Source organism: Eleutherodactylus coqui, chromosome 2 (assembly GCF_035609145.1).
Source record: "Eleutherodactylus coqui strain aEleCoq1 chromosome 2, aEleCoq1.hap1, whole genome shotgun sequence".
Lineage (NCBI taxonomy): Eukaryota > Metazoa > Chordata > Amphibia > Anura > Eleutherodactylidae > Eleutherodactylus > Eleutherodactylus coqui.
In genome coordinates this window covers 51,780,366-51,807,117 of record NC_089838.1, presented here as the reverse complement: position 1 = coordinate 51,807,117, position 26,752 = coordinate 51,780,366, and the positions used below count along the sequence as shown (strand labels likewise).

Sequence of the window (26,752 nt, the reverse complement as noted above, 5' to 3'; positions counted from 1 at the left end):
CACCAATCATGGCCTCCGCTCTACTTCTATGGTTCAGCTGTCTGTGGAGTTGAATATAAATACCAGAAACGCTGGATACGGCATGCGCTGAACCTAAGGGGCGTCAGACGGACCACATAAAAAATAATGGACTCATCCAGCTTCTGGGATGCTGGTCCACTATTCCCAGGTGTAACAGCGCTACATCCTCAACTATTTTGTCCGGGACTTTGCGCTCGAGTTGCACCAAAATTTTAGAGCGGAGCAGCGGATGCAGATGTGAGTTGACTGCCTTAACAAAGAAAATAAAGACTTGTGTTTCCGTGGTTACAGACTATAAAACAATCCCTGTGTAGTCAGAGCCCTTTGTCATCCTCTTCCACCCTGACAACACAATCAGAAAGATAAAAATTAGGCAACAGATGGAATGCAGGATCAGACTACACAAGGTTTGTAGTCTGTAACCATGGAAACAGATCTGCTTAGGAGCTGTATACACAAAACGGTACGTTTGTTTCCTTTGGGTACTGTTCCAGAAGTGGCATCTAGCAGACACAAACAAATCTAAAGAGTTGTGCAAAGTGGACGGCGCCTGTAATTACGTAATGACTCAGTGCGAAGAATCCGCAAATCAGAGAACCATCTGCTAACGGACACCAAAACCCGCAAACTGAGGATTCTGCAAGGGGGGAATGCTTGCAGTTTAACATGCTTCTGGGACTGATGTCAGCCAGGAAATATAACCGGGCAGCGATGAGGGTCAAATACCACATCAGTGGGTCACAGAGGAGGCGGCTGTAACAAGACTGCAGTTATGAAGTGCAGTCACAGACCGCTCATTCACTGGGCCGAAGAGCTTATAGGCTGCTGCAGCGTTCTACACTCATCAGTGCTCTCCTTGCCACCCCAACCCACTCACCCCCTTGGTGTCTCCACACACGTTTTGGGTGTTCTCTTTAAGGGAGACATGGCGCCCCTCCTGACACTCATCAGTAACATCCCTCCCATAGAAGAAAGAAGTTATGTAGAACAGTCACCATTGGATGTAAACTAGTCCGCAGATCTCACAAAGTGGTTGTGGGGGAGGGGAGGACTCCATACATCCTGTCACTCATCCCATTAGACACTACAGACAGCCAGAGGCAGCTGATAACAGGGAGTGATAGAATATATTCAGCCTCTCACCAGGAACATCTACATCTGTCTCTAACAAACATTTCCCAGGCTGTATTTAAATTAGTCCCCGTGTCCATACATTACTTATCCAGTCCTACACTCCAGAGCTGCACTCACTATTCTCCAGGCAATCACCATCAGTTACACATTAGGGACACCAGAACAGAATTTTAAGGACAGCGGCGTTTATAATTAAACTGTGAAGGTGCCATCCTTGGGGGCGACTTATAACAACGAAGCACATTTTCTATTAAACACGATCCTTCCCCAATGACTTAGCAAACATTGGAATCCGTCCTAAATGAAACGGCGGTGGCGGCGATTTGATGGCTCTCGGATTCTCGCACCCACACGAGAAGAAAGAAATTCAAGCAAAAAGCGACTTGACTGCGTCGTCAGCCAAGAGCCACATTCTACACGGATCGTTCACATTCCAGCACGCAACACCATAAACACGGTCAGGTATTTCCCTGGCGAGGAGCATGGCTCCACTAGACCAATCCCACCCCCTGGATTCATCAACATTAGTGGAATATAACTGATGGGAGCCGCGCCCCCGCTGGACTGGAGAAGACAACTTGTGTCAATATGAAGACTAAAGGCCCATTTAGACAACGATTATAGCTCAAAGGCAATCTTTTGAGCTATAATCATTGTGAGCATTTACGCGCTCCGAGAACTGCTGTGTTCTCTGAGCACTCAGCTGGTGTACAGGTGAGCGCTCCGAGCAGGGTATACAGAAAACAGCTGAGACACTGTCTTCTGCACACTCCTGCTGTGTTCATAGAGCGCTCAGCTGGTATACAGCTAAGCATTCCAAGCAGGGTATGCAGAACACAGCTGGAGCACTGTATTCTGCATAATCCTGCTGTGTTCTCTGAGTGGGATACCAGCTGAAACAATAGTATCAGCGGCATTCCACTGAGAACTCAGCACGCAGCACCATTAAAGGGGTTGTCCCGCGGCAGCAAGTGGGTCTATACACTTCTGTATGGCCATATTAATGCACTTTGTAATGTACATTGTGCATTAATTATGAGCCATACAGAAGTTATAAAAAGTTTTTCACTTACCTGCTCCGCTGCTGGCGTCCTCGTCTTCATGGTTGCCGTCTAATTTTCGGCGTCTAAAATGATCGAATGGCCAAATTAGACGCGCTTGCGCAGTCCGGGTCTTCTTATCTTCTCAATGGGGCTCCGTGTAGCTCTGCCCCGTCACGTGCCGATTCCAGCCAATCAGGAGGCTGGAATCGGCAATGGACCACACAGAAGAGCTGCGGTCCACGGAGGAAGAAGATCCCGGCGGCCATCTTCAACCGGTAAGTATAGAAGTCACCGGAGCGCGGGGATTCAGGTAAGCGCTGAGCGGTTTTTTTTTTTAAGTCCCTGCATCGGGGTTGTCCCACGCCAAACGGGGGGGGGGGGGGGGGGGGGGGATTGAAAAAAAACAAAAAAACGTTTCGGCGCGGGACAACCCCTTTAAGGCTCATTGTTCACTTTCAGCTAGCTGAAAGTTAGTGATGAGCAAATAGTGCACGAACAGTGCACGAGGGCCGCACGTATAGACAACGATTATCGCTCAAAAGACGGCTTTTGAGAGAATTTTGAGCAATAATCGTTGTGTCTACATGGGGTATTAATTATGTTGGGTGAAACATGGGGGTGGGGGGCTCTAAAGAGACAAATCTACATCATTCATGACCCGGAGAAAGCTCTATGGGTGCTGTAAAGTCTGCAGTCTACCTCGCTGGAGAATGCTCCGTCCTTTTCCACTGCTTTACACTACTGCATTCCTCCATTGGGGACGCTATAATAATTGGACTCTGTGGTGGTCTGTAAGCGAACCTCTGGTTTATAATTAGCTCAGGCTGCATACCTCCCCCCATGCTTTACACTGCAGCTCTTCTCCAGAAGAGTAGAGCTATGACCAGGGGATCTGGCTTCGCTGCATTGGTTCTCATCTTTCTTGTCCTCCTAGCAGACATCTGTATTTACACTACTACCGACACCTTGTAACAAACCATGAGCTATGAAAGAATGGGTTTCTAGCCTGAGAATACAAAGAATATTCCAATTTTAATTGATAGAAAGCAGAGATCTTGAATATTGCAAAAGAACTGAAACATTTTTACATTACAGAACTTTTTGATCTACAAGGGTTAATCTGAACCTATATTTCCTATAGGTGGATTATAGGTGTAGTGGCATTAGGCCAACATGCCCACGTTTCTGTAGCGGGGTATTCCCCGCAGCTGCGGCCGTCACTCCGTCGCTGGCAAGGTGTTTACCTTTATTCCTCTGGTAGTTTGTTACTATAACAATGTATGAGTCAGTGACTAATCACAGAGTTCACCGTTAACCCCCTGGAAGTTGCGGGTGCCCTACAGCTGGCACCAATGGCAGACCTACCTAGAGGAGCGAGTACAGGAGTCAGGAACGGGACGGTGCTCCCTCACCAACACGCCAGCGACTGAGGGTGACACTAGCCTACCGCTGCCAGGAATGAGCCAAGACAGCCAGAATCAGTCAAAGCCTCCAGAGTCAAAAGACAATCTGTACCAGCCATTGTTCCCCTTCGCATTTCATCTGCGCCCCCCTCCCCCCCCCCGGGTGTTGCCCAGGATTAATCGCTATAGAAAGAAAGCAACAATTGTAAATAGACACTCTAAATTTCTCCCCATTTTCAGGATCTCCACTTGCCATCAGTGGACAGGGACCCAGAAGCCGAAGGCTGGGGTCACACAGGGCGGAATGGTGCACCGGAAAACCGCAAGAATTCCGCTGGAAAAGCGCAGCTTCAAAACCCACGGACTTTAGTTGCGGAGGTTTTGGAGTGGCTTCACGGTCAGCATTTCGCTGCGGCTTTCTCTCCCCATAGAGAGGCCGTTGCAGAAAACAGAAGAGAATTGACATGCTGCGGAATTGAATTCCGCGCCGCATGCCAGTTTTCGTGCGGCTTGGCCGCAGCATGTACACGATATGTATGCAAAATCTTATCCACCTTGCTGGCCAATACCAGGATTTGGAGCTGCGTGCAGAACTGCCGTGTGGGCTTTCCGCACAGAAATTCCGCCCTGTGTGAACCCAGCCTAAAACCTGTTATGATCCAATACTTGTCACAGCTAAGAATTTGTTACAAAAAGTATTCAGTCTACGAGGTCACCGAATACGATACATTGTATCAGCACAGGAGAGAGATTTTTGCCAATGACATTGTTAGCATCAGGGCTGCCTAGCACAGATACAACTGTAACAAACCCTCAGCTATGGCAGACAACAGGTAGGAAGCAGTTGTATCCATTCGCTGGAAGCAACGAAAACAGCAAACCCATCAGACCTCCAATGACATGTCGCTATAATTTAAGTGTGATGCTTCAGTCAGATCATAACGTGCGAGATGGGAAATTAAATGTCACCCAGAATGATGAAAGGCAGCAGAGCAGCGGAAACACAGAAGTGACAGATTAGACATGGAAATTACCCGGCAGTCACATTGCGCATACATTACATCCTGTATTATACGCCAGAGCTGCACTCACTATTCTGCTGGTCGAGTCACTGTGTACATACATTACTTATCCTGTATTGATCCTGAGTTACATCCTGTATTATAGTCCAGAGCTGCACTCACTTTTCTGCTGGAGGAGTCACTGTGTATATACATTACTTATCCTGTACTGATCCTGAGTTACATCCTGTATTATACTCCAGAGCTGCACTCACTATTTTGCTGGTGGAGTCGCCGTATACATAATCCTGTTTTGCACTCCAGAGCTGCACTCAGTTTGATAGCTGCTAGAAACAATCACCAAGTTGGACACACCTCTTTCACAAGTTCCTTTAAATCCGTATTAGCCCCCCCCCCCCCCTCTTAGTCTCCCATCCCCATCTCATCCTAAGCTTTCTGTAAACATAAATCAAAATGACAGAACTGCAGTGAAGATCTACATGGCAGCTGGAATGAGGAAGCAGGTGGAGGACTTAGCGCTGTGCGACAATTCAGATTACTGTACTAATGACAGGGGTCTAAGAGCAGCAAGTGGGGAAGAGGCAACTACTGCTCACCTCACTTGTACAGTGCATTGTGGGCACTAAGTGAGGCATACAAAGCTGGTTGCAATCAAAGTGTCTTTCATGACTAGCAGGAAGTGAACGCTCTGTGCAGAGATCTGCAAGCCACCGCGCCAATCAAAAAGATGGAAATCGCAATCTGAAAAACTTCTGCTGTAACAGCGGACAAACAAGGCAAAGAGACCGCACAGTAAGGAAGGGTGAGTTCCCTAATAAAGCCGGGGAGGACGTTGGGGTGTCGCCATTTTTGCAATTTCCAGTATTTTATAGTTGGTTCGCTGCTATATTGAGACATTAGTTGCCTCCCTGCTCCGGAGAGAAATTACTGACAGCGGATGGCAGGCTGCACCTGGCGATTACTGCTCCCCTGACTCATGTGATGCCATCCTCCGCCCTGGCACACCGAGCCTGATCATGCCGTGTTCTCCACAGCTCACCTGGATACCCTGCTTTTTATTGGGTTCACCAGTTTTATTGCACGTAGGAGCGTCGCGGCGCGGCCCGTGTCTCCCGAAATAGAAGTCTGATGTGCTCAGTCATAGACGTCTGAGATTCTCCAGATTGTCACTTCCGGGGTTCATCTGACTGTACAGGTTACCCTTTACACTGCATTAGGGACATCTACCCAGTGACAAGTTGTACCTCCTTTCTGGGCGATCGCGGCACAAGGTGGTGAACATCCTCCATAATCTGCTCGCCCCATTCCCGCTGCAGCAGCTCTGTTGGTGCACATTGGCCGATAAGTGGGTGCAGTTCTCACTGCCCTTTCCAGCAAACCCCAAACACCTTTAATGGGGTCACAGTCCGGTGAGTCTAGTGGCCAAGGAGGAGAATTCATTGTCGTGTTCCTACAATAACAGTGATCTGAGCTCGATGACGCGGAGTGTTGTCCTGCAGAAAGGCAGCAACACCAAGTGGTCGGGGAAGACTTCCTGGAGATACGGGTGCCAACAGGTCCCTATAGCTTTCACCATTCAAGGATTGTATGAAGACCAATGGTCCTAGACCACGCCAGACCATGACACCGCCACCACCGGCCTGGTGAACTCTAACGGTGCACCCATGGGGTGTGGACCCGGACACTTGTGTGGTTCAGCAAGAAACTGGACTCCTCACTACAGGCTACATTCTGCCACGTGTCCATTGATGTCTCTCCTGGGCCCATAGGTGGTTATCAAGGACACCTGTGTAAGTCTTCAGCTATTGATCCCCAGTTGACGCAAGGTTCATCACATGGTCATTATGGAAGGACTCTTCTGTTGTACTGCTGAGTCAGTTGGTCCACTGAGGCTGAGATACCAGAGGTGCCATGCGATGCCACCTCCAGGAACGACCCCACGTGGCCTGCTGCTGTGTCATCTGCTGTCGAATGTCTGTCCTTGGTTCAACCAGTCTTGGTACTGCGGCTCAGGAACAGCCAACGGCTATTTAAGAAGCACTGACAACACACCAGCAGGCACCAACAATCTGCCTGTTGTCACTCAAGTCCCCATGTTTACCCATGACTGCCAAATGTTGACTTCCGCTACACAGGAGAGGTCAGCATATTATCTGAGAGCATATCATGACGTGGCCATCACATGGCACCGCGTTCCTGATCACAAGATTCCATGTGCCTGCTATTCCTAATGTGGTAATCGTACAGTGTACATACATATTACTTATCCTGTATTATAATCCAGAGCTGCACTCACTATTCTGCTGGTGGAGTCACTGTGTACATACATTACTTATTCTGTACTGATCCTGAGTTACATCCTGCATTACAGCCCAGAGCTGCACTCACTATTCTGCTCTCCGAATTGTTCTGATTTGATTGGGCATTAAAACCAATGAAAAACGCCAACATACGGCACACCACACCAGTCCTCCACACTCTGCCTCCTTTGATCCACCTATAAACATGTCCGTTTGCAGAACGTTCCCACAGATCCCTAATGTAAGTCCTGTTCAGCGCTCACTGTGGATTACGATGCAGTTGGAGATTCGGCGCACTAAGCCTTTCCCTTCTTCCATAAGGCCATGTGGGAAGAGTGTTGGCTGACAAGCCCGTGCACGCTGCACCACCTCAGCTCTGCTGCTTCGTGCTTTCCCAGGCGACCCGGATTCCTGAGGAAATGTATCATCCGTGTGTCACGTTTGATGAAAGAGAACGCACATTCCTGGCGGGTTTATGTAACGTCCGCCCCCTGACACTCCAAACTGACTTGGCAAAACGCAAGAAAATTGCTTAAAAGCAATTCCCGAATAAAATGCAAACTGTTAATTAAAAGCGGGAAACTGCAAACCCCCTGCACTGCGACAGATCCACCATTGCACGCACTATGAAGGGTACAAGCTGCTGATGCTCCTCCCTTTGCAGCAGTGGGAGGAGCTACCGCCCACTCTTTAAGAGCATGGAAGGATCTGCCCCAAACCCCTTTGCAGCGGCGGGAGGAGCCCACAACCTGGTTTAGGAAGCAGGCGACCCTTTGCACCCACCAGTTTTCTAATGAGATGGCATTATGCAGATGCCAAAACTAAACAGAGAAGCAGCCCTGCTGGGGAAAAACCCAGCTGGGCCGCCCACGCCAAACCAGACTTCTGCAAAGCTCTGCAACTAGATATTGGTTCCCAACTCCTTCATCACTGCAATACGCCTTTTTACTAGCCTCACTAATGGGCTTCCAACCTGCACAAATTTTCTCTTCTTCTAAGGCAGTTGCTCAGCTGACAACTGACAGCCCGGCTCCTGCTCTAACCGCCAGGAATTGTGAGCAGATAACAGGGGGAGGAAGACTGGCACCCATTGGCACCCCCCAGTGCACTTACAAGTTAAAAATAGGTTCCAAGGCAGCTGGAAGCCTGACAAAGCTTGTAACGCAGTGTACTATCCTAGCGATCAAATCACATCGAATCACATCTTCAAATCTCCTTCAGGGACTTAAAAAAGTTCAATTAAGTAAACAAAAAAAATAAAAAATCCAGTTTCAAACCATTACACATTTTTCCCAACAAAACCTTTTTAAAGTGGATAAAATATAAAAAAATAAAAATATTGAATATGGTAAAACCTATTATATGTTCCTAACTACCCAGCCTTTTCCCGCAAGAAAAAAAAAAAAAAACTCACTGGGTCGTAGAAGGCAGCGATACAGATTCAGTTGTGTTTCTCTAAAAATGTGTTTTTGTTGTTGGAAACTAGTAAAAAAAAAATTAAAAAAAAAATTCTATAAACTTGGTGTCCCAGTAATCATGTCAATCAGATAAGAAAGTTATCCAGCTAGTTTTAACGAATGGTGAACACTAATATGAAAAAAAAACAAAAAAAAAATAACCACATGGCGGAATTTCTGGACTTTTCTCCCCACGACCCCCCTCCCTCAGAAAAAAGTAATAAACGTTCTATCAGACAACATATAGACCCCAGAGTGCGGCCGGTAATTTATACAACTTGGCCCAGAAAGAAAATTAAAAAAAACTAAACTAGTTATGGCTCTTGCAATGTGATGATGAAAATAGTCTGCTGCTTAAAACATAGGCCAGACAGAGTTAAAGAGTTTCACAGAATGGCTTCCTGGTTACTGCTGGGCCCCCCACAGATCTTCAGGGTGGCCCTGAGGCACAAGCGCTCAAGCTACCAATGCTTTGGATGGTCCCTACACAGCATGGTGAGGGCCCCCGTGTCACTGCATGAAGGTCGCACCCTTATGTTACCGTAGAAGGGGAGGACAATGGCACATGAAGTACTCTGAACTAGAGGGTGGCGGGTTGGAAATAGTTTATTAACCAGAAAATGGGGGTAGAGTCCGTAATTGAAGGCGCTGCAGTGATCAGTCTCGAGTAAGTCAGCCAGCGCTCGCTTCCCTGCCGACTGAATGACCGGATTACTGCTTAACTCGAGCGCCTGGCGGGTGGGTGCAGCGGGCCCCTCCGGGCCTCTCCTAATGGCTCAATGTTCTCATTCTGCCCTGTAATATGCCGGTAATAAAAGACCTGAATGGTTTTATAAATCACCTAAATGTCGCCATAATTAAAGATAATTTACATTGCAAAAAACGAGGAAGTTGTAGATAAGAGATATGAAATGCGTTAAATTTTACAAAGCGAGGAAAGCGCTCTGCCAACACCTGACCCGATCTTAGAGATGACAGAGTTGAGGTGTGGAATCTCTGGGGCTGGGAAAGCTGGTGACAGCAGATATAGCAGATTGACATCACACCCAGCTTTACTGTTGTCAGAACCAGGAGATCTCATAGCAGAAGACGATTGGAGAGGAGGTCATGAGAACCCGAGGGTGGCTAACAATGCCCGATCTGTTCAGAGAGGGGTTACATTTTCAAAAACAGTCATTTTGGGGGCACGAGCACCTGAGCGCAGGAACCAGAGTTTATCCCGAGCTCACGCATCAGACAGGACGCTCATTGTTAGGAGCCTGGCACTGGGTATCACTTACAATGGAGGTGGCACTTACACAAGCCACAATGTTTCTGGCATACGATGCCCACAGGAAGCTTCCGCCCCGTCAACAGGAGGAAACGCTGCACCTTCCCGGCGGGGTGTGTGATGAGGGGTCACTCACTACATTACAGGGATGGCTTACAATACAGAATTTGCAGAGGAGGTGGTCATCAATGGTGGCATTTATTGTCAGACGACCTTGATGTAACTTGGCCGAACTCCTCAAAATTTGTGACATCCCCGCGCTGGCGGACAGACAGGACAAAGCAGCTATTGATATCGGAAAAAGTTACAGGATAATCGGTCACATGAGCGTCCGAGAACATCCTGACAAGGCAACAAGACGTAAACAAGTAAATTAAAGGGCCCTTCGACTCCTGCAGAACGGCTACAACTTCATGTAACATATGTTGCGTTTCCAGATCTGATTGCTTTCAGTGAATGAACATTGCTGAGTGAACTGTAAACAAAGGCCGACGGAATACCTCACAGCAGAGGGTCTGCTTCATTTACATACAGCCACTTATCGCACACGTCCAGCGTCAGCGACCCCGTGGAACGGACGGAGCTCAGCTTTGCTGTCTATAAGGAGGCATCCGGCCACCATACACAAGTGCTGAGGATGCTAATCACCAAGTACAAACCGCAAGAGGAAGCCGACACAAAGCCGTGACTCAGATAGTAGGACAGCTGTAGTCACACGGTAGGAACACAAAAGGTTCGGAAGTGGGTTTTTAGGTTGCTGGGAGTTGTAGTTTCACAATAGCTTGCCGAGCGCTAATTGAAAAATGCATCCTACATTATACTCCAGAGCTGCACTCACTATTCTGCTGGTGGAGTCACTGTGTACATACATTACTTTTCCTGTACTGCTCCTGAGTTACATCCTGTATTATACTCCATAGCTGCACTCACTATTCTGCTGGTGGAATCACTGTGTACATAACATTACTTACCCTGTGCTGATCCGCAGTTACATCCTCTATTATACTACAGAGCTGCACTCCCTATTCTGCTGGTGGAGTCACTGTGTACATACATTACTTATCCTGTACTGATCCTGAGTTACATCCTGTATTATACTCCATAGCTGCACTCACTATTCTGCTGGTGGAATCACTGTGTACATAACATTACTTACCCTGTGCTGATCCGCAGTTACATCCTGTATTATACTACAGAGCTGCACTCCCTATTCTGCTGGTGGAGTCACTGTGTACATACATTACTGATCCTGAGTTACATCCTGTATTATACTCCAGAGCTGCACTCACTATTCTGCTGGTGGAGTCACTGTGTACATACATTACTTATCCTGTACTGATCCCAAGTTACATCCTCAGCAGAATAATGAGTGCAGCTCTGGAATATTAAAAAAAATGTAACTCAGGATGTGTAACGCAAGTACACAGTGACTCCATCAGCAGAATAGTGAGTGCAACTCTGGGGTATAATACAGGATATAACTCAGGTTCAGTACAGGATAAGTAATGTGAGTACACAGTGACTACCAGCAGAATAGTGGGTGCCGCTCTGGAGTATAATACAAGATGTAAAGGCCCCTTTACACACACTGATTATCACTCAAAACCCATCTTTTGAGCGATAATCGTTGTTTGTTATGGTGTGCCTATCGCACACTTACCGTGTACTTTTCGTCCGTCGCTGAATTGATCTGTTTAAAATCAATTGGGACCAATAAGACGGACCCCACACAGTTCTCCGCAGGCAGCGCTGATAACATTCTTTCAGCTACTGCCCCGCTGGAGAACAATAGTGATGTGTTTAGAGAACAGACAACCCGCGGTTCTCTAAATACATGCAAACGAAGCTAGTTGGCTTCTAATGGGCCAATTAACCCGTTAGTAGCTAATACAAGATGATCGTTCTAAACAGTCAGTTTCTGACAAATTTTGAGCGATCATCTTTGTCTGTAAATGGACCTTAAGTGAGGATCAGTACAGGATAAGTAACGCATGTACACAGTGACTCCACCAGCAGAATGGTTAGTGCAACTCTGGGGTATAAAAGGATGTAACTCAGGATCAGTACACGATAAGTAATGTATGTACACAGTGACTCCACCAGCAGGAAAGCGAGTGCAGCTCTGGGGTATAATACAGGATGTAACTCAGGAGCAGTACAGCATAAGTTATGTATGTGCACAGTGACTCCAGCAGAATAGCGGGTGCAGCTTTGGGCTATAATACAGGATATAACTCAGGATAAGTAATGTATGTAAACAGTGACTCCACCAGCAGAAAAGTGATTGCAGCTCTGGAGTATAATACAGAATGTAACTCCGGATCAGTACAGGATAAGTAATGCATGTACACAGTGAGTGCAGCTCTGGGGTATAATAGAGGAAGTATATCAGGTTCAGTAGAAGATACAGTAATTTATGTAATATATTTACAAAGTGAGTCACTTCAGATGAGTAACTTCTGTCAACTAGAAGGAGGAGTTCAGGGGAGAAAATCTCTACTGCAGCCAGAGACTCAACACTATTATCCTACAGTCACTGGCTTTGCTCTGCTGCTCCATCGTGCCTAAAACTACATCCCTCCTCCCTTACCTGCACCTCCTGCCTGTTCAGGGTCTTCATCGAGGTCTCTGCTGTACATCAGGAATTACATAGTGTAAGAGCTTAGCTCTGTTAGGCAAGTGCTGGATGCAGCTCTGGATGCGAGTGGAGTAAATAGACTTAATTAGGAGTCCAGTATATCATCCCCCTCATATACACATTCAGGACTCACACAGTTGAAACCTCAAGTCCCCCCACCCCCCAATCTGAAGACCCCATACCATAAAATATCACTTTCTAGGAATCAATAGAGAGGGCGGCTATATATTTAGCCCGGAGCTGCTAGCAGAGCCTGCGGTTCTGAGCCAGCGTGAAACGAAATCCAAGTCCTCCGAGAGCTCCATGCGGGATATGTGATCTCATTCTCTGACAAGAAGGTCGTGAAACGTGTTGCTGCCCCTCTTCTCGCACAGAGGAGCAACCGAAACAAAGTGTGCTCAGCAGAGAATATGGCGCACATGGCGGTCTATGGGGAAAACAATGGCAGAGAAAACGTTTTGCCATCAACACTGACAAGACTATGGCTGGTAAAGAATACTAATCGGCGACGCGAAGGGGCGACACACACAAACTGCAGGTTGGTTTAACACGCGCAGAAAATCGCCGCAACTGAAAACTTTTTCCATCTGTATAAACAAAATAAATTAAAACGGAAGGCAGCGCGCAATTGCTGTCATTGGAAGAAAAAAAAAATACCGTAGTCGGACACCATGTAAGAGAAATCAGTTTCAGTCCAAGTAGAAAATATTCCAAAAATAGAACATGCTGCGCTATTTTCTAACAAAAACTGCCCATTCAAGTCAATGGCAGTGTTAAAAAGAAAACAGACTGCACTTGCGTGATGCGAGCGCGGCCTTTTTAAATGAATGTAATATGGAGACCATAAAAAAATGTGAGAACCAAAAAGTCTGTATATTTATGTGTTTTACATGCACGGAAAAAATAAGTTAATGGAACGAAAATTCAGACCTTTCAACGACTAGCAGGTGCCGTGTGAATACAGCCTTACTGTGTGTCCACCCAGGACAGATACACATGAGATGCGCTCACATCACAGAGGATGGTTTACAGTGGATACATTGTAACACACCCTCAGAACACAAGACGTTGATGGCACGCTCACACAGGGGCAGACTCTGACTTTCTACATGGAAAGTCTGCAGCATTTAGGCTGCTTTCACACGGGGTGGAATTGCTGCTGAATTTCCGTGCGTAAAGTCCGCACAGCGATTCCGCCAACGGCTCCTCATCCCGGGATTAGTCAGCAAAGTAGACGAGTCTCATCCACACGCTGCAGTCAAGCCACACGGCGCGGAATTCAATTCCGTAGAGTGTCAATTATTTTCTCGTTTCCGCAGCGGCCTCACTCCTCTCTATGCGGAGAGAAAAACGCAGCGAAATGCCGACGGCGAAACCACTCCAAAACCTGCGGCTAAAGAATGCAGATTTTAAAGCTGCACTTATCCCTCGGAAAGCTCACAGCAAAGTACAGTATGTTCTGCATTAAAGCAGGAGCAAATCATGCAGTGAATGCGTACTAAGTGGCGGTGACATTGAGCCACGCCATGCAAAGGACGCATCACCAGCAGCAGCACGTGGACGTAGGAGGAATCGTATGTACATAAAGTACACTTCACTGACAGCAAGCAGTGATCGTGAAAGGACAACACAACACTGTATTCCCAGTAAGGCCTCCTGTCCACGGGCGATTTTTCATTGAGTTTCCCTCGGCGATAATCCGGCTGTGGGAAAGGCAGTGAACGCTTTCCATAGACTTACTATGGAAAGTGCAGCCCCGCTGTCCACGAGCGGAAGACCATAGCTATTCTCCGCTCGAGGGGATTTAAATCGCAGCATGCTGCGATTTGCCGCAATTCTCCATGGTGAACCCATCTGTCAGATAGGCTCAGCGTGGATAGTTGTCAGCTCTCTCCTGCTCCCCAGGAGAGTGATATCCCGGAGATCTGCCGCCGGATATCACTACGCCCGTGGACAGGCTTCATGACAAGGTGCAAGTCACAGCAGTACAAACTATGAGACATTCAAGTACTTGTTTGCTGTCAGTGACTAGAACCATTGCTTGCATCCAGCAATCGCCACCTCACAGCGAATCGGTTGCTACAAATGTATCGACAGTCTCTAATTTACGCGCCCATTCAGCTGTTGTACGACTCCAACTCCCAGCATGCCATGCCAATACTATTCCGGATCATTCTGACATTCACTTCTGGAAATAAAGGCCAGATTATTAGAACGCCAGATTAAAGGAAAGCTTCCATTCCTCCCCATTTCACTGACAGCAAGCAGTGATATTGAGAAATAAAGAGCAGCATTGTACTCCCAAGTATTCAGGTACAAAAATAATCAGCTATTCACGCATTTGCTTGCTGTCAGTGAATAGACACATTCATCATTTGCATCCAAGAACTCAGAACTGATGGTTTGCTACAATAAATCGACGGTCTCAATCTTCAGAACTAGAACACCCAGCATGCGCCAACAATGCCAAGTCGGAGGGTTACGATGTTTGGTGCCGGATTATTGGACAGACAGGAACTCCCGAGGATTGTACTCCGCGCCGGTTTGGCCGCCATAATGGTTTAGCCCGCAATAAGGTTTCTACTTATGGGTGAATGGAGCCGGTGACACAGAACGAGGCGGAAGTAGGTCCTTAGTCATCGCTGCCGGGTCCTTCATTCATTGATGCCAGCGGTGATGAGGAAACATCCGTTCTGCTTCCTTCAGCACTTCCAGATCCTCTTACACATTGTCACAAGTCTGCACCTGTCAGCGCGCTGCTGGTAAGGTCACACCGGCCCATCAGAGACCAGGACAGCGTATCCTGATGGATGCCAAGGCTCAAGTGGAGCGGGCACAACAGACCTGAAGAAAGAATAAGCCCCTCTGCTCTGCGTGTGTAATTAAAGGGACCCCATTGCTGTTATCAGCCAGACACTGAGAAAAAGGATAGTGGAAATCTAGACAAATCTATGCCCAGCGCTGCCCACTGATGCCAAGCCGACCAGCGGCAAACCTAGAGCTGAACAGCTGCCCAGCATGCCTACAGCCAGCGCCAACACCAAAACCGCCATGCTGCCCACCATCACATCTGGTAATCGCCATTTACAGACTGCGCTACAGCAATGTTAGCGCATCATTGCTTTGAGAGCCACTACCGTGGGCATTATTACTATTGGGGCCACTAAAGGGCGACACTCCATGGTAAATGGCTTTTACATGATCTTGCCACCCGTCCCTGTTGGGGACGGGCGGCAAGATCACCGATACTACAGCAGACAAGAAGTCAGCAACTTATATCAGTGCAGGAGCGTTACATGAGCAGCAGCGGATATCACATATCACAGAAGGAGCATAATAGGAGTGTTAAAACGTACAATATCCACTGCTCCCATTGTAAGACATACAATATCCACTGCTCCCATTATAACGCTCTTACACTAATATATGGTGGTGGATAGGAGTCTCATCTTATAGTGCGGAAGCATTATAAAAGCTGCTGGTATCAATCCCATAACGCTCCAGCACTGATCTAAGATATGTGACTGATATCAGCTGTTCATCTTATACCTCATTATGAGTGTTATAAAAAGGAGCAGCAGATATAAGTCACATATTTTATAATATTGCAGCAGGGTTACAAGGGAAGAAGCGGATAAGTCTTATAAGCAGTGCAGGAGCGTTACAAGAGGAGCAATGGATATCAGTCACATCTTATACTGTAGGAGCGTTATGTGACCAGATATCCACTGCTCCTCTTATAATAGTGTTGAAGCGATAATGCTCCAGAATGGATATAAGATATCCACCACTTTTGTTATATCGGTGCTGAAGCATTATGGGACTGATATCCACCACCACTCTTATGGTAGTGCTGGAGCACTAAAACACTCACCGTATGTGTCGGATATCCCTGTTCTTTTTTACGCTCCTGCACTATTAGAAGATGTGGGACTCATATCTACTGCTCCACTTAGCCTATTACAGTGCAATATTACAAGAGGAGCAGATATCAGTCAGATCTTATAGTGCAGGAAATATCAGTTGCATATCTTATAGCACTGCAGGGGTGTTATAAGAGGAGTGTTGGTTATCAGTCAAATCTTATAATACAGGTTTATTATTATTATTAGTATAGCACCAACTTATTCCACAGCGCTATAAGTAACAGCGGACATCAGTCATATCTTATAGTGTTGGAGCATCATAAGAGGAGTGGCGGATATCAGTTATAACCTTCGCACTATAAAATGTAAAATAGTCAAGTTGCCATATCTTTTAATGCGGGAGCGTTATAAGTATCGACAGATATCAGTCACGATTCTTATAGAAGTGTGGGAGTGTTATAAGAGGGGTGGCGGATATCAGTCGCATCTTATATTGCAAAAGTTCTGAAATCGTCAGTTACCATATCTTTTAGCGGAAAGAGCATTATAAGTATCAACAGGTATCAGTCACGATTCTTAAAGGAGTGTGGGAGCATTATAAGAGGAGCAGCGGATATCAGTCACATCTTATAGTAGTGCGGGAGCATTATAAGTAGCAGCGAATGTCAGTCACATAGTGCGGGAGCATTATAAGAGCGGCAGTGGCTCTTATAATGCTCCCGCATTATAAGAGCCAGTGGCTGACATGGCTGATAACAGGGAGCAATAGACTGCAACCAAACAAAGAAGACTGATGGCACTTGTAGTGTCCCATTAGGGATACACACGCTGAGCTCTAACCACACGGATGGTGTCCGCTGCTGGTAGAGAATAGGTTAAGTACAGTCTGGCGTGCTGCCAGCCAGGTGAGCGTCCGCATTTATCTGTCGGCCCTTTAATTGTTGCGCTATAACAGACACCAAGAATACCGTGTCTACAGGAATTAGTGCAATTACAGACCCGGTCTATAATTAGCAGCTGATGCCAGCCTGTGCCAGCGCGATGACCGCCCGCGATCTCGTGGACAGGTATGTGCCAGTGTCACGGCTGTAAAGACGTTAGTCACCGGAAGAGGGCACTGAGCAGTTTCACTCTAATTTGATGGAGACTCCTGACCTGTCTTTCACCTGGGTGACTCGGAGGCGACGAATGAGGCCGGCTGAGGCCCGAGGCGCACATGGCGACAACGCGGCGAACCCACTCTGTCACATCAAATGTTTCACCAATAAAAAAAAAAATTAATTAAAAGCGCGTGACAGCGGCCGCACGCTCCTCTACAGGAAGCCGTTGGAGTTAGGACGATCGTGGTCACACTGCGCAGATCACCGACTTACACTTATAAAGTCAAATCAGCTCCAGCCACGGCACGGGCACAACACGCCCCACTGGGGGGGTCACTCCAGTCACCCGACAAGCAGATGCAGCGGGAGCAGATCTGTAGGTCGTCCTCCAGTCACCACCCAAGTTTCATAGTCCCTCCTCCTACTACCGAGGGCTCGTTCAAGCAGGCGTACTTGTGCACATTACAGTAAATAGCACCCACAATTTCGTTCACATGGGCAGTTTTTGGTCGCAATAAATAATTTTGGCACGTCTTACGTACCCCTGAAGTGAACAGGCGGGCGCAGTTACACAGGAAACGTGCGGATTGGAGCAGCAGATTTGCGTTGGAGGTTTTTTTGCACACGTCAACATGCAGCAGATATTGACACACAAGAACCCGCAGGAACGGCGGAAAAACAGCATACTTACATGACCGATACCCGCTTATGCCCTCATGGCATCGTCTCCAGTTACCCCACACTACCCCACTCCAGTCACCCCCCCCCCTCCCCAAGAGTCTACAGTGCTGACCCCACTCCAGTCACCTCCCAAGACTCTGTAGTGCAGACCCCACACTACCCCACTCCAGTCACCCCCCCCCTCCCCCAAGACTTACCAGTGCAGACCCCACACTACCCCACTCGTCACCCCCCCCCCCACCCCCCAAGACTCACCAGTGCAGACCCCACACTACCCCACTCCAGTCATCCCCCAAGACTGTACAGTGCAGATCCCACACTACCCCACTTCAGTCACCTCCAAGAGTCTACGGTGCAGACCCCACACTACCACACTCCAGTCACCCCTCAAACACAGTGTAAACAAGACTTCATACAATCGCAGGCCGCCATGATCCTTTCCTCTATACAGCCCGGTGAGAAAAGCGCCTCCTCTGTGCCCCATCCATCCTGTACACTCCATTCCCTGCAAACCTGCTCCTCCCCTCTATGCACTTTGTGGCCCCAGCTCCTCTGCTACGGGTCCGACTCCTCCCCGCAGCCCCATGTACCTGCAGCTTGCACAAGGCCACATCCACCATGGTCTCAGTGTCCAGCCCCTTGTACAACGTGTCCGCACTCACCAGCAGCTCGCACCAGACCACCTCCACCGTGGTCTCCAGCCCCTCATGCACTTTGGCCCTGGCTCCTCTGCTCCCTGCACTTTGTGCCCCCCCCCCCCAGCTCCTCCCCACAGTCCGCCGCTCACCTGCAGCTCGCACCAGTCCACCTCCACCGTGGTCTCCGTGTCCAGACCCTTGTACACTGAGGCCCAGGCTTCTGCTTGCACTCTGTGCCCCCCTGGGTCCTCCCCATGGCCCCTGGCTACTCCCCCACGGTCCCTGGAGCTCACACCAGGCCACCTCCACTGTGGTCTCAGTGTCCGGCCCCTTGTACACCGTGTCCCCCGGCTCCTCCACATTGTCTCCACTCACCAGCAGCTCGCACCAGACCACCTCCACCGTGGTCTCCAGCCCCTCATGCACTGTGGCCCTGGCTCCTCTGATCCCTGCACTTTGTGCCCCCCTGGCTTCACTCCCGCACGGTGCCCACGCAACTGCAGCTTGCTCCAGGCCACATCCACCGTGGTCTCCGTGTCCAACCCTTGTACACTGTGGCCCCAGCTCCTCCCATCCCTGCACTCTGTGCCCCCTCCCCCCCTGGCTCCTCCCCCACGGTCCCTGCTCACCTGCAGCTCGCACCAGGCCACCTCCGCTGTGGTCTCCATGTCCAGACACTTGTACACTGAGGCCCATGCTTTTTCTTGCACTCTGTGCCCTCCTGGCTCCTCCCCCACGGTCCCTAGTCACCTGGAGCTCGCATAAGGCAACCTCCACCATGGTCTCCGTGTCCAGCACCTTGTACACTGAGGCCCTGGCTCCTCTCCTCCCCTCCATGTACTCTGTGCCCCCCCAGGCTCCTCCCCCGCTCAACTGCAGCTCGCACCAGGCCACGTCCACCATGGTCTGTGTCCTACCCTTGTACACTGTGGCCCCGGCTCCATCCCTCCCTGCGCTTTGTGCCCCCCCCCCCCTTAGCTCCTCCCCACGGTCCCCCGCTCACCTGCAGCTCGCACCAGGCCACCTCCACCGTGGTCTCCGTGTCCAGACCCTTGTACACTGAGGCCCCGGCTTCTCCTTGCACTCTGTGCCCCCTGGCTCCTCCCCATGGCCCCTGGCTACTGCCCCACGGTCCCTGATCACCTGGGGCTTACACCAGGCCACCTCCACCGTGGTTTCCGTGTCCAGCACCTTGTACACTGAGGCCCCGACTCCTGTCCTCCATGCACTCTGTGCCCCCCTGGCTCCTCTCCCACGGTTCCCACTCACACCAGGCCGCCTCCACTGTGGTCTCCATGTCCACCACCTTGTACACTATGACCCCAGCCTCTGCACTCTCTGCCCCCTGGCTTCTCCCTACAGTCCCCACTCACCTGCTGCTGGCACAAGGCCACCCCCACTGTGATCTCCGTGTCCAGCCCCTTGTACACTATGGCCCCAGGTCCTCCCCTCTCTGCACTCTGTGCCCACCTGACCTCTCTTCTGTGCACTCTGTGCTACCCCCCTGACTCCTCCCCCCGCAGCCGCTTGGCTTCTAGCAAAAACTCACCTGTAGCTCACACCAGGCCACCTGCACAGTGGTCTCCGTGTCCAGCCCCTTATACACTATGGCCCCAGCTCCTCCCCCCTCTGCACTCTATGCTCCCCTGGCTCCTCCCCCGCGGTCTTCGCTCACCTGCAGCTCGCACCAGGCCACCTCCACCGTGGTCTCCGTATCCAGACCCTTGTACACCGTCTTGAACGATCCGCGGCCAATTTCGATATCGAACTTGAGGAAGCGTCCGTCCGGGGAGAAGCCGACCGCTTTGGTCTCCAGCTCCTCATTGTCGTCAGGCACCCGCTCCTCCGGTACCGAGCGGGGCAGCCGGGACTCTGCGGGCGCGGGCGGTGGGGCAGCGGCGGGCTCCTCGGGCTGGGAGAGGACGGGCACCGCCGGCAGGCAGACGACGGACTCGGGCGGGGAGATGCACTGGTTGGACGGCAGCTCCAGTGCCGTGGCGTTGGAGTCACAGATGACGCTGCGGCGGAAGAAGCGGTGCTCGGCCTTGTCCTTGTCCATGGTGTGCCGGCGGCGGCGAAACTCCTCGGGCCGGCCGTCCGCCTCCTCCCTAGGGGCCGCCAGCGACGTATCCGAGCTGGAGCCATTAGAGGGCCGCGGCGGGGCGAGGGACATGGCGGTGTCAGGCGGGGTCTCAGCGGGGGTCGGGGCCCTGCGCGGGCAGCGGGCTGTGAGTCGGCTCCCACGGCCGGAGCTCACAGGCCATTCTGAGTCGCGGACATGAGAGCTTCTCCGGACACAACTGCCAAATGGCGCAACGCGGCGCCGAGCTGACACACACTGAGCGCCGGGACACACCCCTACCGGACGGGCACGCCCACTAACAAAAGCGGCCCCGCCCAGCACATGTAACAGACCCACCACGCCTCCGCTTTCCAGCAGTAGCTGCTCGGCACGACGACCACGCCCATTGTTTGGCTTTGCGCTCTATTCACCCCGCCCTTACAGTAGCCGCACCCACTACATGAGTTGCACCTCCCTGAATGCTTTACGCATGCGTCCTAACCTCTCCCTCTCCTGGGTGAGGACATGACGTTACCGTAGCCCGCAGGGCGTAATGGGAAATGTAGTCCAGGTCTGCTTGAGGCCTTACAGGTTTTTGACCATAAGGTGGTTTAAGGTGCTGCAGTGTCTCCATAAAGATGGTTTCACAATAGCCGAGCTGATGAGTCATGTGTGAAGTATACACGTACCCAACAGGGCTCTCAGAGGTGTGACAGGCACGCATGCTGCAAGGAACATGTCACCACAAAGCAAACATCCCTGAGAAGACGCATGTTATAAAAGCTCACAGTGCACCCACAATAGTATTAGCCGTAGTGCCCCCATAACAGTCATAGATAGGGGGTGCGACTAAAAACAATGTAAAGAGAAGCGTGGCTTATCTCAGCAAATGATTTGAAATCCATTATTCCAGTAGCCCCTATAGTAACAGTGCCCCTCTCAGTGGCCCCTATAGCAACAGTGTGCCCATTAGTGGCCCATATAATAACAGCGCTCCTCTCAGTGGCCCCTATAGTAACAGCGCCCCCATTAGTGGCCCCTACAGTAACAGCGCTCCATCTCAGTGGCCACTATAGTAACAGTGTGCCTATTAGTGGCCCCTATAGTAATAGCGCCCCCTCTTAGTAGCCCTTATAGTAACAGTACCCCTCTCAGTGGTCCCTATAGTAACAGCACCCCCTATTAGTAGCCCCTATAGTAATAGTGCCCCCTCTCAGTGGCCCCTATAGTAATAGCGGTCCTTCTCAGTAGCCCCTATAGTAACAGCGCCCCCTCTCAGTGGCACCTATAGTAACAGTGCCCCTTCTCTGTGGCTCCTATAGTAACAGTGTGCCCATTAGTGGCCCCTATAGTAACAGCGCCCCCTCTCGGTGGCCCCTATAGTAACGGTGCAATGATTAGTGGCCCCCTATAGAAACAGTGCCCCGTCTCAGTGGCCCCTATAGCAACAGTGCACCCCTCTCAGTTGCCCCTATAGTAACGATGAGCCCATGATTAGTGGCCCGTATAGAAATAGCTGCCCATCTCAGTGGTCCCTATAGTAACAGTGCGCCCATGAGGGGCCCCTATAGTAACAACGCCTAATCTCAGTGGCCCCTATAGCAACAGTGTGCCCATGATGGGCCCCTATAGGAATAGCGCATAATCTCAGCGGTCCCTATAGTAACAGTGTGCCCCTATAGTAACGACGAGCCCATTAGTGGCTCCTATAGAAATATCACCCCATCTCTGTGGCCCCTATAGTAACAGTGCGCCCATGAGGGGCCCCTATAGTAACAACGCCTAATCTCATGGCCCCCTATAGCAACAGTGTGCCCATGATGGGCCCCTATAGGAACAGCGCCTAATCTCAGTGGTCCCTATAGTAACAGTGTGCCCAATAGTGGCCCCTATAATAACAGCGCCACTCTCAGTGGCCCCTATAGTAACAGCACGCCCATTAGTGGCCCCTATAGTAACAGCGCACCATCTCAGTGGCCACTATAGTAACAGTGCGCCTATTAGTGGCCCCTATAGTAATAGCGCCCCCTCTTAGTAGCCCTTATAGTAACAGTACCCCTCTCAGTGGTCCCTATAGTAACAGCACCCCTATTAGTAGCCCCTATAGTAATAGTGCCCCCTCTCAGTGGCCCCTATAGTAATAGCGGCCCCTCTCAGTAGCCCCTATAGTAACAGCGCCCCCCCTCAGTGGCACCTATAGTAACAGTGCCCCTTCTCTGTGGCTCCTATAGTAACAGTGTGCCCATTAGTGGCCCCTATAGTAACAGCGCCCCCTCTCGGTGGCCCCTATAGTAACGGTGCAATGATTAGTGGCCCCCTATAGAAACAGTGCCCCGTCTCAGTGGCCCCTATAGCAACAGTGCGCCCCTCTCAGTGGCCCCTATAGTAACGATGAGCTCATGATTAGTGGCCCGTATAGAAATAGCTGCCCATCTCAGTGGTCCCTATAGTAACAGTGCGCCCATGAGGGGCCCCTATAGTAACAGCGCCCCCTCTCAGTGGCCCCTATAGTAACAGTGTGCCCATTGGTGGCCTCTATTGTAAAAGTGAACCCATTAGTGGCCTAGATAGTAATAGCGCCCTTTTCAGCAACACCTATAGTAACAGTGCACCCATTAGTGGTCCCTATAGTAACAGCTCGCCCTCTCTGTGGCCCCTATAGTAACAGCACCCCTTTCAGTGGCCCCTATAGTAACAGTTCGCCCATTAATGGCCCCTATACTAACATTACCTCCTCTCAGTGGCCCCTATAGTAACAGTTCACCCTTTAGTGGCCCCTAAAGTAATAGCACTTCCTCTCAGTGGCCCCTATAGTAACAGTGGACTCATTAGTGGCCCCAACCGTAATAGTGCCCCAGTTAGTGGCCCCCATAGCAATAGCACCCCCTCTCAGTGGCTCCTATAGTAATAGTGCGCTCATTAATAGCCGCATAATACTGTCAGCTGCAGTATGCCCATAACAAATGTGAGCCACAGTTCCTTATAAGGTTGTCAGGACATTTTCACATCAGAGTTGGAGGTTTCTGTTCAGAACTTCGATCGCTGAATCCCTTTATATCACTGGACGGAATAACCCGGCGCGCAGCGCTGTTTCTTCCTGTTAATCAACAGACATGTTAACGCCGTTCGATGTCTTCAAAAGACGGATCCGTACAGTCAGTGGGCACCATTTTCCTGCTCCAATAATAGAACATGAATACGGAAGTCCTTAGCATAGATGTGAGCTAGCTCTCAGTTACCCCATAACAGTGTCTACCACTATAACCTCATAATACTGGCAGCTATAGTGACCCCAAACAGTGTCAGTTAGGGTGCATTCACAAGTAGCGCAAAATCCACATCGAAACCGTGACAAAAAAATCTGTCAAAATAATGATCAGGTTTTTTTGCTGCTGATCGACAATAAAAACTGCATCAAAATCTGTACAAACGGCGCGGATTTCTAAATGTTTTTTTCCTGGCTTTGGTGTGAATTTTCGGCCGCAGAAAATCCATTTTCTGCTACACATGAAAATACCCTTATGACTTCAGACTATCATCTGCCATAATCCCCATCACAGTGATAACCACAGTGGCTCCATAACAGCATCAGGTGCAGTACCCCCATAACAGTGTCAGCTACACTACCTCCATAAAAGTGACAGCTACAACAGTAATATCTGTAGTGACCCTATAACAGTGTCAGCTACAGTGGCCCCATAACAGTGTCAACTTCAGAGCCCTTCGTAACAGTGATAGCCATGGTGGCCCAATAACAGCATCAGCCATTGTGACCCCAAACTGTTTCATCTGCAATACCTACAAAACAGTGTCAGCTGCAGTAACTGCATAATAGTGACAGCAACAGTGACCCTCAATACACATACATCACACATTTTCTAATAATTATTTTCCTTGGAGGTGGAGCTCTGTACCAATAATACAGCACTCTATATCACTTTACAGGGGAAAATCCTCAGTACCTGCAGCCACCACTAGGGGCAGCTCACTGCATACAGATTTATATAAGCCACCACTAGGGGGAGCCCACTGCATACAGATATATAAACTACGGTACCACTAGGAGGAGCTCACTGTATGCAGATTTATATAAACCACCACTGGAGGGAGCTCTGTGTATATTGATGTACACAGCTCTTTATAAGTTGATATGTAGAATGAGGGATATTGTAGAGGATGCACTATTCATTAGCATGCTGAAAATTGAAACTGACTTGACGGTGCTTCTAGCGGCACCAATATCCATAGTGGCGGCAAACGAGCGGCTGATATCAGTCTCCCCTATATACCTACATCTGTAGGTTCCAGGCCTGGAGACCTGGGGGATAATGTAAGGGTGGGGGGAGGCTTCTGCACTTCTGGTCACTTATCCCATGGAGGGACCTGACGAGCCCCGGGTGACAGACTGCGCCTTGTGTCTGCCCTCCGCACCCTCCAGTTGTCCATTAGTAAGCTCTCCCTGTGGCCCGTGCCTTGATGTATGAGGAGCGCAGCAGGTGTCGTAATGAGACACCCAGAACCCCAATAATACTCATGTCGGATGGGGACCATTCCATCGTCTCTGACTGTCGCTCACAGCTCTCCATGGCAGGGACAGCTCAGGGAGCCCCGTAGAGTCCGGCCACAGATACACAGTCCCATGTGCTTCCTGGTGCATGAATAGAATGCCACAACTACAGTAAAGACTGACACACTGGCAGTAGTTGAAATAGAACTACACAGAAATGTAGATTAAAAATGACGTCCATTAATGGTGAACTGCTGCGCCAATTCTATCCATGTGCTGACAACTACACAGATACATATATTGCGTCTGAATAGTCAGTGCCGCTCGTATATGAATGGCCACGCTGCCTGCTGCTTTGTCGTCAGGTTTCAGCAACACAACCTCAAGGGCCAGCAGCAGGTGAAGCTGCAGACAACAGCTGAGCAGTTACGTAACCGCGGACGATATGGCCATCACTTATCTGTTACACTTATCTATACCCAACGCTCCCAGAGCTCAGAGGTTCCACATATGACGTCCTATCAGAGCGGGATAAGTGAGCCACACACCCCCACCCCATAATATCAGGGGCCTCCCTAACCAAACTGTGTTAGCTGCAGGTGTCCCCATAACAATGCTGAGGCAGAGACGCCCCCTAACAATGTGTCATCCACAGATTCCCTAAAACAATGTGCCATCCACAGATCCCCCATGACAATGTGACACCCACAGATCCCCCATAACAGTTTGTCATCTGCAGATCCCCCCACAACAGTGTGACGTAAACAGATCCCCCCATAATAGTGTGACATCTGTGGGGGGTCAAACTCAGACCGTTGAGCTGATGCTGTCTGCTTCCAAATTGGTCTTTAGGGGTGAGTACTCAGACGACACAAATGGACAGCCACATGCGAGATGGGATTGCCATGAGTGAAGTGAAAGTTTATTCAAAGAGTTTACAGTTATAGAAGATTTTTGCTGACGTAGTTATTTGATTACTGCGCATGCCCAAGGCTACATAACATCTGCAGATTTTAATTGACAATACACATCTTTCAAAGAAGTCTCCTACATGAGCAATACATCAATGTCCGGTGACAACTGTATCAAAACAAAATGTTCCTGGACGCTTCTTACTAGAAGGGAGTGAGCTTTCTCAAGGAAAGAAGACATGAGAGAGAGAAAGCTGATAAGACATATGTGAACATATTCAAGGTCATTATTATAATTGGGATCTAACATCTTTCTAGGTAAAAGGTGAAATTTAATACAGATACATGTATTAAAGCAAAACAAGCAAAGAGATACAAAATGGAGTCGCTGTAGTCTATTATTAAAGCGTCGGCCCTTACACGTATAAGCTTAAACCTTTAGCAGAAGAAGACGCAAATTATAAACACATAAGTATTCTGTGAAATACACTTATCAATTTAAAGGCATAAACCTGAATTAACCCCTCACATTCCCCCGTTTTGGACATGGAGTCAAGACAAGTATGACTCCTAGTCCATAAACACGTGATTCATATCGGCGAAGAGAAAGCTTTTTCAGTACATTTAGAAATACATGAAATTATAACCTTAATTGCTCTATAAATGCATAATAAAATCATCACAACTTGTAATATACTT

At 49.3% G+C, this 26,752-nt stretch overlaps 1 protein-coding gene across 10 annotated transcripts in view; it reads right to left on the bottom strand.

Moving 5' to 3' along the window:
* The window catches only part of WNK1 (WNK lysine deficient protein kinase 1), a 90,502-nt gene extending 69,594 nt beyond the window's left edge, over positions 1-20,908 (bottom strand). For 5 of the 10 annotated variants that reach the window (XM_066590922.1, XM_066590923.1, XM_066590925.1 and 2 more), the window contains exon 1: positions 20,249-20,908. In XM_066590922.1, coding sequence (XP_066447019.1) covers positions 20,249-20,746 — 498 coding nt within the window. In that variant the 5' untranslated portion in view covers positions 20,747-20,908. Of the gene's footprint in view, positions 1-19,202; positions 19,266-20,248 lie in introns of those variants that run through there. The other 5 variants (XM_066590929.1, XM_066590930.1, XM_066590928.1 and 2 more) reach the window with 3 other exon arrangements.
* Positions 20,909-26,752: the final 5,844 nt, after the last annotated feature.